At 30.2% G+C, this 13,456-nt stretch overlaps 1 protein-coding gene across 1 annotated transcript; it reads left to right on the forward strand.

Moving 5' to 3' along the window:
- Positions 1-4,810: 4,810 nt before the first annotated feature.
- LOC109818243 (receptor-like protein 1) lies at positions 4,811-11,812 on the forward strand. The gene is made up of 7 exons (XM_083064828.1): positions 4,811-5,009; positions 5,596-5,682; positions 7,542-7,700; positions 7,779-7,853; positions 9,106-9,264; positions 9,674-9,748; positions 9,852-11,812. The coding sequence occupies exons 1-7, from the start codon at positions 4,811-4,813 to the stop codon at positions 11,810-11,812; spliced, it is 2,715 nt and encodes a 904-aa protein (XP_082920954.1).
- Positions 11,813-13,456: the final 1,644 nt, after the last annotated feature.

Consider the following 13,456-nt stretch of genomic DNA (forward strand, 5'->3'; position numbering starts at 1 on the left):
TAAGATGACTTTCGATACAAGGGATCTTTATGCTTGAATCTACGTGCCAATTCTACCATATTCATCAAGCTAGTCACCTAGTTGAACCAGTGGCTCTAATGCCAATTGTTGAGCACCAGGATTTGTTATTATGACAAATTTGAACTTGTGAGTCACCACATTGTGGAAGATTTGCACTCATGCGAAAAATTTGTGCATCTAGATGCATTTACAAGTCTCCTTTGTGGCAAACTTGCACTCCGTCATTATAGATTTGATCTCATCATCGTTGAAGATTTGTAGTCGCACGATAAATTTACACTAAAGCGACAAATTCACACTCGTGGAAGAAGAAGAGATAAAAGAAGTAGAAAAGAGAAAGGAAAAAATGGTGCCACCAATAAAAATTGCCTCTAGTAGTAGTGAGCGGTGTATGGTGGTTGGTGATACAAAGAAGATGAACTGTTAATAGATACAATGTAGAAGGCATATCTTAATAATTTGTATCTCATATTAATTTAAAAGACAAAAATAGTAGTGCATGGTGGACAACTTATGACGATGATCTACCTTAACCTCTATCTCTATAAAAAGAAAGAATTATATATTACAATAATCTTATCTCTTAAATTTGGAAATTAGTGGGTGAGCAGCCACTTAATCAAAATGTTTGCAAATCTAAACAAATTACGATTCACTACTATTTATATTTTTTTGCTGTAAAAATAAATATTTTTCAATACTAATTTGTTATTATCGACTCGTACTCTTGTAGTAAATGTCATTCGTTTCATTTTCCAATTTGAATAATTGAGGCGAATGTCTCTAGTGATTAAGTGAGTCTCTAATGTTTTGTGAAATCCTCAAGAATTAAATTAGTTTATCAAATTTTCAATTAATATGAATGATATATTTAGATTTATTTTCAAAATTAAAAAATATTAAAAAATAAATAAACAAAATAAATTATTATCAGATAGAAATATTAAATTACATCAAAGGAATTTTTTTTTCAAAAGACATACATTACCTAAAAAGAAGTGTTTAGTATTTGTTATTTATACTAAAAGAAACTTTCATAAAAATAAAACTATTCAAATTTTATTGATCTACTGAAATGTATTAAATGAATTAACCAGTTATTGAGAAATGTTATAATTATTTACCATAATTTTTAATAAATAATTTTACAATTTCAAATGCTTTACTAAACTTAAAGAGGCCAGGCTTATGTATTTTCATGACTTGTGTCTCATACTCAAATGTTCATGACCATGCCCCTTTTACTATTTTTTATAACTAATTTGTTGGTGTGAAGTTTTATTAATTTTGTTGATGAATAACTTATATCAAAAAAATTTAGTTGGACATTTTTAGGGAAGTCTTTCCTTTCAACTGCATCTTTTCATTTATAAAACTTAAAATTAAGACCTTTGTTCTTCTTGATGGTGGAAAGGTTAACAGAGTAGTAATATCTCAACAATAGTGTAATAAGTGTAATAAGTAGTGAAAATAAATTTTACTTAACTTGCTAGAATATAAGAGGAGCACTAATAAAAGTAAAGCAAAAATTTAAATAAAAAAAAAACTGAACTATTTTTATAAAAAGGTAAAAATAAGATGTGTGAAAAGGGCCTAGTTCGATGGTTTGACTTGATAGTCTGAAAATCCAAATTTCAAAGAAAGCGTCACAAAAATAATTGGACCAATTGGACTAAGTTAAACCATTAATTTCTAGGTTCAAAGCCTATTGGTCTATCTGACCCTATATTTTTTTACGTATAATATTTTTCTAAAATTTAAATAAAAATAAAAGTTAAATAAATTTGGTTAATTTGACTCATCTCAATAAACTAACAAGTCAAAATAATTCAATTCAAAGCACTAAAACAATGCAATTTGAATAATATGATATTTATCATGGAATTGAGAGCCTCCTGTCAAAGTGGTATGAGAACCCAAATGACTTTCAAAAGGAGTACATATCATGTGAATATGATACATATATTTCGATTTAATTTTTTGTAGTACAATTTAGTTCAATAAAAAAAATAGTTAAAGTCAATTTGCTTGAACTAATTTTCAACTCAGTTCGATTTATGAATTCAGATTAGTTTGTTCAACCCTAAATAAATATAGGTTACTGAAATTTTGCTGGCCATAGCAATATTAATGTTTTTATATTTTCTGTTGTGCATATTTCGATAAAGTGATCCTTATTGAACTATAATCTTTCAGATGATGATGGCAAGTCAACGTTGATGAAATTGGAGACATTAGATCTTAGTTTCAATTTTTTCAATGCGAGCATAATGGAACTCGTGGGTGCTCTCCCATCTATCAAGACTTTAGTTCTTGCTGGTAATTTTATAGGTGGACCATTTCTTATGAAAGGTATGAATCTAAGTAATTACTATAGTATATGTTTTTAAACTTCGAGATTTCTGCACGTTTTAATTCGCGTTATTTTTTGGTCCAAGAATTGTCACTTCTACCAAACTTGGAAGTGTTGGATTTGAGTTTCAATCGTATTGGCAATGGCAGCCTCTTTGCAACTCAAGGTAATTCATTAACGACTTCATTTGCCCATTAGGACTATAGTCTTCATGAAATAATAAAAAATAGAATCTTACGTAATTATAATAAATAATCTCTCCTTACTCATTATCTTATGTTGATTTTGAATCTTTCTATGTGTTCTTGAAATAAATAAAAAATATATGTATGTTCTTGGTTGTCTAAAGATAGAGGATTTGATCTTTGTGATTACTTGTAAAGGAAATTTTCTAAAGATCAAGAAACAAAATTTTGAATAACTATTTTTTCAAGAGTAATTTTTTAATACAGAAATATGGTATGAAACAATATTTTTTTTATGTAAGTTTAATTTTTTTAAAGATTTTTAAACATTAATTCAACCCCTTTTTCTTGGCGATCCTCGGGATTTAACAATGTAAAGGAAGCATCATATTGCACATGAAAAACCTCCTCCTAAAACTCCCTAGCTGAATGGTTTAATAGAGAGGATGAACAAGACATTGATTGATAGTGTTTAGGGTTTAGGGTTTAGAATAGTGAGGTGGCAAATAAAATTTGGTTTAGGGTTTAGAATAATGAGGTGGCAAATAAAATTTGGTTCAACAAGAATGTCAATTATGACCACTTAAGAGTTTTTGGCTGCAAGACATTTGTACATGGTCTAAAGGATAAGATATCCAAACTAGATGCAAAAACAAGGTAGTTTATCTTTATTGTCTATGGTTGTTTGAAAAGATGGTTGATCCAAAAGGAGATGATGAATTAGATTTTACAAAATTCTTTTCAATTTCCGTGGACAAAAAACTTTTAAAAAAATTTTCCAATGAACCAAATTGATTTTCAACCTATGTGAGTTATGTTGAAAGTTCTTGCTAATGTGAGTTTAAAATCTAATTACTCTACATGCATTGTTTATGAATCGTAACACATATTACTCAGAATGCTATCAAATTAGCAAGAATGTAAAAACAAGTGTAAAGATAAGTGAAAAATGCATAACAATTTGTACTATTTCAGCCACATCCACTTGTAACCTACATTCAGTCCCCAATCAACCCAATACAGATTTGTACTAGTCTTTAATGTTAGAAGATTTACAATCACAATATCACATGAAATTTACTTCTATACTATTAAAGAAACCATTTCTTCAACCTCAAGAAACATTTTCTTATAGCACCCCACTACAAGACTTTTTCTTTCATTATTTCTTTCTTTCTCTAAGAAACCTACTCAAGAAATATATCTACTATATACAAAAAGATTAAGGAAAGATTTCACCTGTAGTATATAAAAAATCATAGTAGGTGAATCAAAATAAATTACTTAGCCAATATCTCCAAGTAGATGATGATGACAATCCACACTTGATTCATACTTGAGGTTCCCACAAAAGGTTTCAAACCTATTTTTAAGAAAAAGGCTTTTTCAGAGCTCACTCACAAGTGTATTTTCACAAAGTTTCAAATCTTACAAAATTCTAAGAAATGAAAACCAATTTATAGACTTTTTTGACTGAAATAACTGATTATTGTTATGAATAATCAATTATTTTGTTCTTTGCAAATATGAAAATCCACTAACAATAATTTAATTAATTATTTTTCAATATAATCAATTCTTCCAAAAGACCACTTATGAAATAATTGATTATTTCACAAAATAATAGATTATTACAAGTTTTTCATTTTACTGAAAAATACAGCAAATAATCAATTATTACTAGAGATAATTAATTATTTTGAGTAAAAACCCAATACCTCAATTTTTCAAGCCATATATCTTTTATATCAATTTTAAAATATCACCATTGTCATCAATCATCAATCAAAATGAAGAATTAAAAGCTAAGTAAAGATTTAACACTTAATTTATGCACAAAGCAACACGTGCAACAAAGTAAAACCAACATTAAATTACAATTTGCACTCTTCTCTTTCAAGAGGGTCTATATTACATATTTTAAAAGCTATATACTACATACTTTTAATCATAAAAAACACTTAATATCGTCATCTTGAGCTTAAGCTTGATCAACAATGGTGAGGATGAATTCGATTATGGATTCTATGATCCTTTTGAGAAAAAGCTTGTCAAAAGTCATGATGTGATGTTCATGGAAGACCAAACCATTGAAGATATTGATAAGGTGGAGAAGTATAAGCCTAAGAAAGATAGTGGCATGGCTAATGTTGATTAAATTTGGTTACCTATGCATAATTTGGATATTGATATACAGAACAAAAACTAACTTGACTATATGTTGGTGAGAAATGACTTTGAGATGAGGTAGATGTTCCCATTGATGATGTTGATGAAGAGGAACAATGAGATGTCACAAGATGAGAGTCTTGGTGATGTACCTGAGGCACCATTAGCTCAACTTAGGAGGTCTAACAGGCAAAGACAATCATCTTTGAGGTACTCTATTGATGAGTATGTGATCTTGACAAACGGGGGAGAATCTGAGTGTTTTGGAGAGGCCATGGAAAGTGAAGAAAAATAAAAGTGGTTAGGTGTTATGAAGGATGAGATGAAATTATTGAAAGATAGTCACACTTTTGATTTGGTGAAGTTGGCTAAGAGAAAATGCCTTGCATAAAAGGTGGATCTATTAAGTGAAATATGAGAGTAACTCTACATTTTTAGGTATAAATCTAGATTTGTTGTGAAAGGCTTTAGTCAAAGAAAAGGTGTTAATTTTAATGAGATCTTTTCACCTATGGTGAAAATGACATCCAATAGAACCATGTTGAGTTTGACTACTACTCTTGATTTGGAGGTAGAACAAATGGATGGGAAAATTACTTTCCTTCATCATGATTTGGAGGAAATGATCTACATGAAGTAACCTAATGGTTTTCTTGTTAAAGGCAAGGAAGATTATGCATGTAGGTTGAGAAAGATCTTATATGGTTTGAAGTAGGCTCCAAGGAAATGATCTAAAAAGTTTGAGTTTGTTATGTGTGAGCAATGCTACAAGAAAACTACTCCTAACCATTGTGTTTTTGTTAGAAATTTTTTTATTGATGAATTCATTATTCTATTATTGTATGTTGATGACATGCTTATTGTTAGGGAAAATGTTTTCAAGATTGACAGATAGAAGAGAATTGGGCGAGTCATTTTCCATCAAAGACATGAAAGTTGCTAGACAAATTATTGGTATAAGAATCATGCATGACAAAAAGGAGAAGAAACTTTGGTTATCATATGAACATTATATTAAAAAAGTGTTGTAGAGATTCCAAATGAAAAATTCCAAAGTGGTGAACACTCCTGTTGTTACTTATTTGAAGTTAATTTCTAAACAAAGTCTATCAAATGAACCTGAGAAATTAGATATGCAACAAGTTCTTTATGCATTTGAGATTGGTAGTTTGATGTATGTAATGGTGTGCAGAAGACCAAATATAACACATGTTGGTACAATCAACAAATTTTTGTCAAACACAAGTAGAGAACATTGGAATGTTGTGAAATGGATTTTGATGTATCTTCGTGGTACTATAAATATGAGGCTTTTTTTTTGGTGATGATAAGTCTACTTTGTTGGGATGCTCAAACTCTAATATGGCTAAAGACATTGATTCCAAGAAGTTCACCTTAGGCCATTTGATTAAATTTGCAAGAGTTGTGACTAGGCAATTTAGGTTGTAGAGGTGTGTAGTTTTCTCTACTACAAAGGTAGAATTTCTTTTCATTACTAAAGCATGCAAAGAGTTGCTATGAGTGAAGAAATTCTTGTAGGGACTTGATTTTGTTTAAGATAAATACCTATTATTTGTGGATAGTCAGAGTGTTATTCATATAGGTAAGAATTCAACTTTTCATTCAAAATTTAAACATATTGAAGTGAGGTATCATTGAATACATTATGTTTTGGATTCTAAGTTGTTGGAGCTGGTCAAAATTCACATTAATGACAATGGTGTTGATATGATGACTAAGGCATTACCAAAAGAGAAGTTTAAAAGCTTGTTTGAGATCATTGGTTTGGCAATTATCTCTACATAGTTGTGAATGAGAGATTGGTTGGGTTTTGGGCTCCCTTTCTAATTGGAAAATAGGCTTAAATATGTAAGTTCATAGTATCTCACTTAACTAAGTAAAAGGGGTCAAGTTAGGATAGAGAGTGTGACTCATCAATTATCATTAAGAGAAAACAATAGCAAACACATATAGAGAAAGGAAGAGGAAAATTCATTATGCAATTCACATTTCCATTAAGCAATGTTTTTCAGATTGCAACCAATGATTTGTTAGCCATTGGATTGGGCTAAATTTGAACAACAAGTTATGTGTAGGTGAAATTTTGTTTTCAACTATTGAATTGTCAATTAGATGTTTGTAGCAAGAGAAAAGTTGTTCGTGTTAACATCTCTATTTTTGAACTTTTTTCATTTTATTTCTCATTTGTGAGCAATTGCACTTGTTTTTCTTTTGCTGATTGTATATTTGGTTTGGAGCATTCATTGGAGACTTATTTGTATATTTTGTTGATCATAGTAGATTTTTTCTTTGGTTCGGACAACTCAGAATTTTTACTCTTATAATGAGAGATTTTTCACGTTAAAAATCTTTGTGCTCTTGTGCGTTCGAGTTATTTATTTTTGTTATATTTAGTTGGTGCTCCTCATTGGTTCTTTCAAGTTGAGGATTTAATTTTTTTTTTGTGCATTGCTCTTTTATTGAGTTATTGTTATTGTATTGAGTTTGCTCGATAAAGTAGTTCACCATAATTTTAATCAATATGGATGTTTTTTGTTTTATTTTTAAAATTAAAATGAGTTCTAAAATAAATTAGTAATTAATTAAAAATATATAGGATTATTTTTTTCTTATAAAAGACGTGCACTGGTTAATTATATAAAGTATTAGTTAAAATTTTATTAAAAAAAATATTAGTTAAAATACCATATTTATCTGTGGTTTATGTCGAGAATTTCTCCATAAGATGCTAATATTCATATTTTATTGTGTTATTCACGAGCCATTGAAGTGAATTTTGAGTAATATTTCAGATTATATAAGCAAGTCAACATTGAAGAAATTGGAGACATTAGATCTCAGTTTCAATTATCTGAACGAGAACATAATGAAAGTACTCATGGGGGCTCTCCCATCCATCAAGAATTTAACTCTTGCTTGTAATTTTATAGGTGGACCCTTTCCCATGAAAGGTATGAATTCAATTAATTATAAGTTTCACATTTTGGATATTAATGCATGTTCTCATTTGCTTTGTTTTTTCTTCTAAGAATTGTCACTTTCACCAAACTTGGAAGTGTTGGATTTAAGTGTGAATCGTCTTGTTAGCCCCGTCACAACTGAAGGTACGCACGAGTGTGTGACACTGCTTTTAGGTACCATCAATATGTTTTGGGTATTTTTTTTAAATATAAATTTTTAGAAGACAAAACAAAAACAATTAAAATAAATTATATTATAAATTAAAATTATCTTAAAACTGTAAGTTAATATATAGAAATTTGTTTATATTTTATTTCCTTCAAAATTATATTTTAAATTTATATATAAACTAATTTTAACTTATATATTGAGATTTATTCCAACTTTTTCCTCTTACTTTTTTAATCTAGAAGTGATTCCCAAAAAGCTTATCCAATTATGCCTTAAATGTAATTCGGACAATTTATCATAGGCTTGTCCATGACTTTCTCAAACATTTTTAAAATATTGTTTTCTTTTTCTTTTCAAATTTATAAATTTACATTAAAACAATAGACTATGGTGAACTTTGTCGTAATAATGCACTTTATGTTTTTTTTTTGTTAGTTACATAAATAAAAAATTAAATTATCTTTTAATTAAATAACTAATTAAAAAGAAAGATTATTTAATTTATTTGATATAAGATTATATCATAAAATGAAGATAATACAATAGTACACAAGGAGAAAAATATGTACAATATTTATTGTTTTTACTTAAGTAAATGATTATTCAATTTATAGGTGAGAACATAAATCAATTAATTACTGTATAATTGTTCTAGTTTAATTAGGGGAATTGAGTTAGAGCCTCGAATAACTATGTTAGATATTTGGAGAAATTTTTTTACTGTTTCATATTAATCTTACTTAACTCAAACATAATTAATTATCTTTGGTATAGAAGACACTTATATATTAAAATGATATTTTCATGAGAGAAGAATATAACTACTAATACATTGAGGGATTTTGTATCTTGGGACATTAGTTTTAATTGATTTTTTTTTTCTAATCTCAATGGGGAATTCTATTTTGGGGAAGAGAATATAATATAAGCACCTCTTTTAGTGCATTTTTTTTTTATACATGTTATGTTATTTTCTTAAGTCTTGTAAGAATTGAGTATTCTTATAACATTTATCCTCTTTCTTAATGAAAGTCTCTATGTTGTTAAAAAAACTTATGATATAAAAAAAAATGAGGATTAAATTTTTTTATATTTTAGAAAATGAATGACTCTAACTTTATAGACACACACGAGTTGCTTTATTTTTGTTAGTTACATTAGGACATGAAATTTAGTTAATAACTATTATAATTCATGATGACAATAACTTCACAATCATTTCAGATGCTCGCGTTGTTTTCCATGTATTAAAGAAGTTGAAGACACTCGACTTAACTGCCAATAATTTTGACAAAAGAATACTCAAGTCCTTAGTTGCTTTCTCTACTCTGAGATCCTTGTGCCTAAGTTATAATCCAATCAAATGGGGTTTAAATGACAAAGGTATGTGTTGCATACTTGGTTGTATCCCTCAGATATTTCATCAATAGTGCATATAGATAAATCATTTTGAACATTATATGTTGTTTGAATAACTGTATGAAGAAAAACTATTATTGGCTATCTTATGATGATGTCATGATATTAGTTGTTTATAAAATGAATGTTAAATGGTTGGATTTAATCCACAATAAAAATGCTAAAGAAAGTAGTGACATAGATCAATATGATGGGATTCATAAGCATATACGGTGGTGAAATTCATTAAACAACACCCATGCATGATAAAATTAGGTCAAAAGGGATGACCGATTGTGAACAGGCCTAATTAAGTAGATATTTTCCCAACAAAAATTATTAACTTTACTGATGGGAATTATGCTTAAATCTATCTCTTTTCATTCTTATGAAGTTTTGGCTAATCTGAGCAAGTTGGAAGTTCTTCAGCTAAGTAATTCAGGTGTCACTGGATATTTCCCAAACCAAGGTGAGCAAGTATAAAAATCTTAAATATTATCTTATCTATCCTCATCTCATAAGTGTGTTATTATTTTAATACTATAACTTTCTTTTCAATATTTTAAATATAGGTTTGTGCAGAATGAAGCAACTTCAAGTGTTGGATTTGTCAAGTAATAATTTCATAGGAACTTTGGATACATGCCTTAGCAATTTGACATCACTTCTCTCCCTTGATGTCTCGGTTAACTACTTAAGTGGGAATCCAACACCTTTAATTCGTCGCCTTACATCTATTGAGCATCTTTCCATTTCTTTCAATGAATTTGAAGGCCTATTGTCATTAAACATTTTTAGCAACCATTCAAAGCTTAAGGGATTGATAATAGGCAATATGAAAGTGGAAACTGAAAATCCACCTTCGGTCGCATCATTTCAGTTGGAAGAACTAGCAATTTCCTCTTGTGAGTTAAACTTACCTACAAACGTAGTTCCAACTTTCATTTCAAATCAAAATAGCTTGAGAGTTATTGATTTATCGGGTAACAACCTTGTTGGTATGTTTCCCAGTTGGTTGCTTGTGAACAAACCAGATTTAGAAGAAGTGGATTTATTTCATAATTCTTTCAGTGGACATTTTGAACTACCATTTGATCTAATTCACCACAAGAATCAAATAACCACCCTGTCATTATCAAACAACCAATTTCAAGGCAAGCTACCCACAAACATTGGATACTTCCTCCCACATTTGATGTATTTCGATGTCTCAAACAATATGTTTGATGGTCCTATTCCAGCTTCAATTGGAGAGATGTCAAGCTTGAAGGAATTATTTCTAGCGAACAATAGTTTTTCTGGCAAAGTACCAGAGCAAATTCTTAATGGGTGCTTCTCATTAGATGTTTTATTTATGGATAATAACCAACTTAATGGAACACTATTGAATGTGATCAGAAAACTTAGACTTACCACCTTAATTGCATCAAGGAACAACTTTGAAGGTGCAATAACAGATGAATGGTGCCATCATGAGCTTTCTATTTTGGACTTACGTCACAATAAATTCTATGGTGCACTACCCTCTTGTTTCAAAATGCCAACATACTTAATCTTGCAGGGAAACAATTTTACTGGCATGATACCTGAACTAGTTAACAACAACTCTTTTCCAATGACCCTTGATTTAAGTGACAACAAGTTTATTGGAACTATTCCTGATAGCATATATAAGCTTTGGTCTTTAAGATTTCTTTTATTGGCAGGTAATCAGTTGCAAGGCCAACTCTCTGATCAGATATGCCAGCTAAAAAAAATCAATATCTTAGACCTTTCACGAAATAACTTCACTGGGTCTATTCCTGCTTGCTTTAGTAGCATGTCATTTGGAAATGTTAACCCATTTATGTATGCTATTGATAGGATTAAACCATTTGTCCCTAGATCTTTTGTTGTAGAAATGCAACTCATAACAAAAAATTCTCATCTTTCATACTCATGTGATATATATCAAAGGATGTCACAATTAGATTTATCATCTAATCAATTGATAGGAGAGATTCCACAACAAATAGGAAATTTACGTGGACTTCATTCCCTCAACTTATCTCACAACCATCTAAGTGGACTGATTCCAGATAGCTTCCAGAAGCTAGAAAGCATAGAGAGCTTAGATCTTTCAAACAACACCTTGAGTGGACAAATCCCTCTTCATTTACAAGACCTACACTATTTATCTATCTTCAATGTTTCCTACAATAATTTGTCAGGCAAAGCACCTTATCAGGGACAATTTGCTAACTTTGATGAGAATAACTACAAAGGAAACCCATATCTTACTTGGAATAATAGTAACAGAGGCAGTCAAACACCACCACCGCCCCCAACTCTATTGCATGATAAGGAGAAACAAGATAGTGCAATTGATTTCACTGTCTTTTATTGGAGTTTTGCTTCATCATATGTCATGATACTCCTTATGTTGGTCACAATCCTTTGGATCAATCCTTATTGGCAGAGAGTGTGGTTTTATTGTGTCCAAGTATGCCTTCATAAATGTTTTGGTCAATTTCTTGAGGATGCATTCTACTAGAAAATTGTCAAAATAATTGATCATGTTAGACATGTTTGCTTGTAACAAATTAAAGAAATGGTTTCTATTCTACTATATGGGAATAATGTAGTTTGTTTGAAAGTTTTAATTAAGTTCCTTAAATACTCCTTATGTATTTTGACGTTATTCCATATATATATATTTTTATCTACTACATCAACGAAATTTTCTATTTCTCAACCAAGTAAATTCATAAACTCCTTATTTGTTTGGGTTAGTATAACTAGCCATTCTAGTGAATAAAATAAAATAAAAAACACAAACAATTAGTTTTGTGGTGACATTGTTGGGAACATGATCTCCCATACCCAACATTTTTTAAAGTAAAAAACAAAGAATCAAGACCTCCATTTATTTATTTTCCTTGTTGATTTGGCTATACCAAATTATGTGACAAGATATGTATCAAATTTTCTAAAGATTAATTGTAATAAATTTAAAAATTATAAGGGAGATACCTTTTCTTTATTAGTAAAAGTTATTTTTCACCATTGTTAGCCATGCAAATGATTTTAGTATAGGTCAAATGTGATTTCCAAGAAGTATAAAGGGGCTTATATATCTAATTAAAACAACATAATTTTCTAACTAATATGTAATTAACCTTTTATATATCATATTCTCACGCAAAATGATATGTGTTCACAACAATTCCTCTGCCTTGAACAATAATCAAATTAAATAGAAATATAATGAAAAAAAATACATCAGCTAGAAATTACACAAAAAAATGGCTAGAACTATCAAAAGAAAATAGATAAAAACGCAATCACTTAAACAAAAGTTATAATGCATGTTTAACTACTTGAAACTCGAGTCCAAAACAATTGTACATTAATGGTCAATTTCCTAATAGACAATGTGATGGACTCCTTCCACCATGGGAGAGACCAAGACGTCCAAGGTGGGAGAGAGGCTCCTTGCTAAGGCCAAGGTGATGACTTCAATGATGGATGTTCCTTCAAGGGTGGAGAAATAAGGATGATGGGCGTGAGGTGTTTATGGTGGGCGAATAGGAGGAAGTGGAAGGGAAATGTGTCTAGGTGGTTCTAGGTTGGCTCACTTCACCAACTGGGGCTGAAGGCCACTCAATAAACCCTAAACTCACTCAAGGGAGGAGATGGAAGGTCTAGGCCATGGTGACCTAGGTGACTAAGGAGAGGATTTGAGGCAAAAAATGCTCACTCAAATTCACATATTCCAAAGTATTTACGAGGTGCATGGTTTAGGGTATTTATAGGGGAAGGAGCATCTAGGGTTGCATTTGGGAGTATATGGCTGAAATTTGCATGCCAAATACACTTCAAATGAAACCCAAATTAACCTTAGATGCTACTTGGTGGCCAAGGATGGAATCTTTGGGTTTGGTTAAGCTACAACTAGGTGCATGATAAGACCATACAACCTAGGTGCCCTTCACTTGGGCCTAAGCCTTTTCAAGTCCAAAAATAGATCAATGTTCACCAAAAAATATGTCTAGGCCCTAAATAAATACCCTAGTCCAAAAAAATAAATTCCTATAATCTAAGGCACCCCATAATACAAGGGTAAAATAGGAAATACAAATAAAAATAAATCCTATGACTAAAATACCCCAAAATACAAGGGTAAAAAAATAACCCT

This window comes from Cajanus cajan, chromosome 10, assembly GCF_000230855.2.
Source record: "Cajanus cajan strain Asha chromosome 10, NIPB_CcT2T_4, whole genome shotgun sequence".
Taxonomy (NCBI): Eukaryota; Viridiplantae; Streptophyta; class Magnoliopsida; order Fabales; family Fabaceae; genus Cajanus; species Cajanus cajan.